Consider the following 7,144-nt stretch of genomic DNA (forward strand, 5'->3'; position numbering starts at 1 on the left):
TTTTTCCTGCTAATATATTTATACAATCTTACTTTGATTACTGACATTATGCAACTGTTTTTTTTGTAACAAAATCATAGGAGGTTGATTTCAAGCACTACAGTCAAAACAATACTCTAGATTTTTCTGTAAAGGTAGATTTTATGTAAAATTATGAGTTGGAAATCCAGTCAAAAACATTTTTAAGTGTGATGGCTCTCATATTCCAGTGAAATTAAGTGTGAAAGTGTTTTTCAGTGACTTATGAAACATAAGTTCTATCCACAAACTTTATATCGAGATATTCATCAGTCCCGGCATTGACCAGTTCATGAAAGTGTTTCTCGGTCTGCGATATTACACGCTGTAAAACACATTAGTGAGAGTGCTCCTCATTATTTACTCTTTCCACATTTTCTACTTTTATTTCAGATTTCGACTGGACAAGCGGGTGGGTCGGGCCTGCCTGCTCATGTACGCCATGTTCCTCGTGCTGGCCACCCTCATTGAACTCAATGTCTTCTTCATGGTCAACCTGCCCACATGTGGCCGATGACTTCGCCATCAGTATGCCAACTTTCCTTCAAGCTCATGGAGTCACATAGGCTACATAAAGGGGGCAAGGCACATCGCGAAAGTACACCTTGGTAGCATCTATGGGAAATATGTTAATTTGCAATGAGCATCAGGTCTCTAGTTTTTACTTATTAAATTTCCTAGATAATGATACACTCTTCTTTCCATTTCTCCTCTCTTTCCCTCCTCTTTCTTTCACAAAAATGTACACCTGCATGTGCACACACACACACACACACACACACACACACACACACACACACACACACACACACACACACTTTATCTATTCTGCCATGACTTAATTTTATACTAAACATACACATTATAAAAACATAAGAATAATGACTCAACTGTTTCCTGCTGCTGCAAAAGTTAGAAAAATTACAAATCAAAGTACTCTCCTGTACACTTGCTCCCCCCCCTGCACACACTTAATATCAAAGTGAGTACAAAAAAGTAACTTTCATTAATGAAATAAAAAATTTTCTCCAAACAAAGAGATTTGTTATCTACAATTGCTCGTATCCATCTCAAAGACTCATAATGATTACTCTTTGTTAGAACCTTAATATTTGCTGCCTCCTGCACTCATACTTCCTCACATACTACTTTCTTCTTGTACTTTATTTAGAGTATCACAAAATAGTCATATCAATGGAAAGAAGAATAACTACCAATAAAATTCTTATTTTGAATAAGTATTTATGTAACTTAGCACTGTGTAAGATAAGCAATATTTTTGTAAGTTGTTGCATGTCATACAAGTGCCTTCCAAATCTTTATATGTCATCACTTATTATATTTTTCTGTAAACAAACAAATTAACTAGCAGAGTTCCTAAACTCTTTATTTTTTATAAGAAGATATACCAATTACAAAAAGTCTTTACTGTTACAAGAGTTTATTTGGCATTGCAGTGTTTACAGTCAAGGTACGATGAGTGTTAGTTTGTGCCATATTTATTCTTTTGTTTATCGTAGGAAGCAGTGATTTCACATTATTACAAAATATCTGTCACATTTTATTACAGTCACACTGGTATTGAATATTTACTTGTTCTCTTCATCATTTTCCATCCACTTAATAGTTTCATCCATTTTTAATTCAATAGTTCAATGATCATTTGCTCATTTTCAAATAAAAGTAGTTTAAGTGTTTGAAATGGAACTGTTAAAATATTTATTTGTTTTTGTGTATTTTGATGTACTGTTCCAATCTTGAATACTCTACACATATGACACTTATAAAAGATACTGCATTCCATGTGAATCACGTGCTCTGAGATTTTGTGTAATGAAATATTTGTACTAGTAGAGATTATTTAAACTTTGTTTATTTAGGTAGGAGTATTATATTGAAAAAAAGAATACACAAAAGACCAAGAAAAACAATGAAATCAAACATGCTCCAGGCCTTATGAAAGTTAATTGTCTCAGTAAGTATAAACTGAAAATTTATCACAACAGATCAGATAATATTGAATAATGTGAATTTGCTGCAGTTGTTGAATGGACAGGAACCTCAGACATTCATCAGATATTCGTGCGACTGAGAGTGAGACTGACACTGAATGTTATATGACACCCATTTTTTCAGTGCGAATGAATGAACAGTGAAATACTGAAAATGATGGTATTGTTAGTTAATTATTTCATGTCAGCTTTGACATACTATGTTTGTGTTTGATTTATTAAATTCAATTATTGTTAATCTGTGAAGTTAAAATAATGTTTCATTAAAAACATATGTTATTAGTGTTATTCCTATCTACTGTTTTGATATTGTAGGTCTTTAATTTATAACAATTTACCATTGATCACATTCCACATATGATTTCATTAGAAAAGCCACTTTCAATCATTTTGTTTTAATAATTGCTAAAAATTATGATAATATTAACCATTTGCTTCCACTTATTTTCATACAACATATCGTGATCTACCGCAACTTATTCTCATTTGACGATTTACTTCTACATACATCATTCCTCATAATAAGCAGCTGTCAACTAGAGACATGTAAATAAAAATGATGTCATTATCTATGCTTTAACATAAATTTACTGATACAAAGAAAATTTACTTAAATTACTTCATAATATAACTTGCCATTATTATATAATAAGTATGAGGCAGTCTTGAATCAAAACAGAGTAGTTTAGGTTCGACTGCCAGCATAGTTCTAAAAGCTAATTTTAATGTTATTGTATATTTTTTGTTTTGTTTCTTAGTTAAATAGTTCACTCTATAATTGCAATAGAATTTTTAGTTTGGTATAAGAGCAGCAGGCAAAAGCCAGCTGTTTCAAGTATTCTCAAATATAGGTGCTACAAGTTTTATCATTGTACTGGAACTTGTACATAACTGTGAATAGAGAAACATATGAGAGATAAATATGTATATTTTTGTTTCATGATTTCGAACTATATGTGAAATGTATTTTATTAATTAAATATTTTGGCTACAAAAGTGATTTTTCATATTCCCTTGGAAAGGTAACGAATCATATGTGTGCTATAATAAGTGTACTGAATTCTTATCCATATCCCATAAGTGAAAATGTGTTACTTGGACACCACAAGAAGGAGAACTTAAGGAATTCAAAACTTCTTTGACAGTCATCTTAGCTCTCCTAGGTCCTGCTGGGATGTATTGCATTATCAGTATTTGAAAAGCATGTTTCAAGTGCCAGTAGTCACACTGTTCAGCTGATAGCCCAGCATTTTTTTCCTTACAATTGTAATCATGCACTGTAACATGTCTTATAGTAGAGATTTACAGCTTCAGTAGCAAGCAGATAGAAAGGACATGCCATTCTGTATTGGAAATTTTCGCATTTAAGTACAAGTTGCAGTTTTGGCAGCTGCACAGGGATTAAACTACACACGTTAGCCACTGTTCCTGGTCTAAATGCCCTAATGTCATTGTCGAGATAGTCGCCAATGTGACTGGTTGCTGAGATGACTAATAACCAGTTCTGGTCCATGAAACCAAAGCAGAAGAGTGAATTATCTCCTTTAGGTCATAGACGGAGTGAAGTTCTCTTGACACACCTATAGAACACATGGTTTTCTTCTTCAACGTGAAAATCCAGCAGTTTGTTATTAGCACATGTACCATATGAGAGATTTATTGGATTAGCCTGTTGATCATATTATGCAGTACAGAGTATGAGGTGGTTAATAGCATATCTAATGTTTTAAGTGAAAAATTAACTTGCTTGTATGTAGGCCCAAATATTACAAATTACATAGACTGAAGGTCATGTTTTCACTTGCTAAACAGAAACAGTGGATCTTCTGGATGCAAGTATATTTAATATACTTTGTGTTTTACAGCATACAGTGATTTGTTAAACAGTTTGTTTTGAAATAATAAAGACATTTCTGGCACGAACTTATATTACCTGCAATTCAGTGGAAGTTCCTTTTTATGTAATGTTGTGATTATGCATTTCGCATTTTTTCTTACATTACTACAATTTCAGATTACATTTTGAAGTACATATTACTATGTCCACAACATACTGTACATGGATTGTAATGGTAACACCTTCAGTATATTAAACAAAACGCTTACATGACTATCTCAGTCCACTCCCTGTGATAGGTCTTGCTCTCTTTTGGATTCTGAAAGTCTGTAAAGTTGTTGGGAAATTTCCCCAGAATACGAGGCGATATTTAAGATGCGGATTAAAATATGTGCAGCAAGTACTCATTAGTGACTGCTCATTAATGCATCACATTAGGACACTTAAGAGATAACCAGATACCTAGCAATTTTGTTGTCTCTTTACTTACAAATGGTTACTGTTGATGGTGACATTAGGATAAAGGAAAATGTTATTTCAAGAGTTATGAAAATTTATTGACACTTGTTCCCCCTGTTGTTAACTATGAGGCAAGTTATGGCTGACCATTTACTGAGGTGACTTGAAACAGAGTTTATTGCACGTTGGATATCTTACTTATCTGTTGCTTCTACTAATAATGTGCTCTTAGGACACAGCTGTTTTACGTGAGACAGGGTGTGATTGCAGGTTGTTGACACAAACTGGAAAAAGATGACATCCCACTGCTTTCAAAAGAGTTCTTATACTCTAGACCAGGGGTTCCCAACAAAATATTCTCAAGGACCCCTTCATCGAGCACGATTGGTACCTTGTCATATCACAGTATCAAGTACCTAAAAAACCCATATTAAGTCTTTTTATAAGTCTTCTATTTTTGGTACTTAGAAAAAACATTGACATATTCATTATTGAAAAAATATTGAACTTAAAACTTTTTCAAGTTGGCCATCATTGTTATTGTTAAATTTTTAATTATTGCTCAAAATCTTTGGCTTCAAATCTGGGTGTTTAGTATAACAAACTCCTTTAAAAAATAAAAATTGAGTGTGAACTGAAAGTGACAGGAAAAAATAAAAACTGAGTGTATTCGTCTATTAAGTGTACTAGAGATTGCTTTGAGTAGACATGTGTGAAAAATAAGAAAACACTAATTTCATGCAAGGTATTATTTATTTGAAAAAAAAAAAAATACAGTTACAACCAGAGTACTCTATCAGTATACAGTTAGTTTTAATTTTCAGTTCTTAATGAGATGAGTTCAATCTGACCTTTGAGTCCATTATTTCTGAAATATTAGTTTCCAAACTTGAAACTTTCACTCTGAAATCCGAACACATGTCGAGCCGATTCCTATATTTGTTTTTCATGAAACACATGGAAGAATATGCTTGCTCACATCGATATGTGTTTGCCAATGGAAGGATCTTTTTCATTGCCTTATATCCAAGCTTCTTGTAGTCCTTGCATGCTGATGCCCAGAAGTCTGTAATGTTTATCATTGTACCACAGCTGGACAGATCCACAAGTTGATCTTGCCCCTCTTCAGTGAGGCCTTGGATTTTGTCTATTTCTTCACAGCTGAAGGGATTTCGAATCCATCTGTCGTCAGGGTCAGGTTCAGGGAAATACTCTCTAAAAGTGGTGGCCAGGCTGCATAGATGCTCGGCTACATTGATCTTAGGCTGGCTGGTGTGGCCGAGCGGTTCTAGGCGCTTCAGTCTGGAACTGCGTGACCGCTACGGTCGCAGGTTTGAATGCTGCCTCGGGAATGGATGTGTGTGATGTCCTTAGGTTAATTAGGTTTAAGTAGTTCTAAGTTCTAGGGGACTGATGACCTCAGAAGTCAAGTCCCATAGTGTTCGGAGCCATTTGAACATTGATCTTGATCTGGTCAGGCAAACTCTCCTCTGATGACTCCAAGAATTGTTTTAAAGTAGGAAAGTTAGTCAGTGATTCGTTTTCTATCCCTGATGCCCATATGTGGCACTTTTTGACCATTAAATTAATCTTATCCTCAACTTTGAACATGTCCACATTTTTTCCTTGTAAACTCGAGTTTAACACATTCAAGTGTTCAAACACATCAGCTAAGTACGCAACTGAGCAAAGTCAAGAGAAGTTAGTGGAGAAAATCCGCGTTCTTTGTGTCAAGAAGAAAGACGCGAACATCGTCTCTAAGTTCAAAAAATCTTGACAAGATCCTACCTTGAGAAAGCCATATTACTTCCGTGTGAATAAGAAGTTACTCATGCTCACTGCCAATCTCTTTACACAACAGAGAAAATAATCTGGATTGTAGATGTCGAGTTTTAATGTAGTTGATGATTTGAACTACTTCGTTGAGTATCTTTTGCAAAAGTTCAGGCAATCTTTTGGCTACTAAGGCTTCACGATGGACACAATTGACTTTGTTCCATCCGTCGACAAGCCTACACACTTTTTCCACGTGACATCGTGTTCATTGAGATAATTATTTAATGCAGTAGAAATATCGTCTGCTGTTGTATGCAGTAGTTCGCATGAAAAAAGAGAATCTTCGAACACTTGGTCCACCCATAAGAATCGTGCGAAAACCAACATTATAGCTTTTTTTGATATGTCTGTGCTTTCATCCAATTGTAGAGCATACATGTCACTCATGCAAAGTCTAGCCAGCAATGTTTCTTCGATGTGGACTGCCATATCACTAATTCGTCTTTGAACAGTATTATCTGAGAGCGGGACAGTTATTATTACCTTAGCAGCTGCATCACCTAACATTCTCTTGCAAAGTATTATTGCTGATGGCAGTACAGGCCTATTACAAATGATTGAAGCGATTTCATAAATTCACTGTAGCTCCATTCATTGACACATGGTGACGACACACTACAGATACGTAGAAAAACTCATAAAGTTTTATTCGGCTGAAGCCGCACTTCAGGTTTCTGCCGCAAGAGCACTCGAGAGCGCAGTGAGACAAAATGGCGACAGGAGCCGAGAAAGCGTATGTCGTGCTTGAAATGCACTCACATCAGTCAGTCATAATAGTGCAACGACACTTCAGGACGAAGTTTAACAAAGATCCACCAACCGCCAACTCCATTCGGCGATGGTATGCGCAGTTTAAAGCTTCTGGATGCCTCTGTAAGGGGAAATCAACGGGTCGGCCTCCAGTGAGCGAAGAAACGGTTGAACGCGTGCGGGCAAGTTTCACGCGTAGCCCGCGGAAGTCGACGAATAAAGCAAGCAGGGA

The 7,144-nt window shown here is 35.5% G+C and overlaps 1 protein-coding gene across 2 annotated transcripts in view; it reads left to right on the top strand.

Moving 5' to 3' along the window:
• Positions 1-3,113, top strand: part of LOC124719992 (sodium/potassium/calcium exchanger 3) — a 684,419-nt gene extending 681,306 nt beyond the window's left edge. For both annotated transcript variants that reach the window (XM_047245220.1, XM_047245219.1), the window contains exon 10: positions 412-3,113. In XM_047245220.1, the coding sequence (XP_047101176.1) occupies positions 412-535 (124 nt within the window). In that variant the 3' untranslated portion in view covers positions 536-3,113. The remainder of the gene's footprint in view (positions 1-411) is intronic.
• Positions 3,114-7,144: the final 4,031 nt, after the last annotated feature.

Source organism: Schistocerca piceifrons, chromosome 11, assembly GCF_021461385.2.
Source record: "Schistocerca piceifrons isolate TAMUIC-IGC-003096 chromosome 11, iqSchPice1.1, whole genome shotgun sequence".
Lineage (NCBI taxonomy): Eukaryota > Metazoa > Arthropoda > Insecta > Orthoptera > Acrididae > Schistocerca > Schistocerca piceifrons.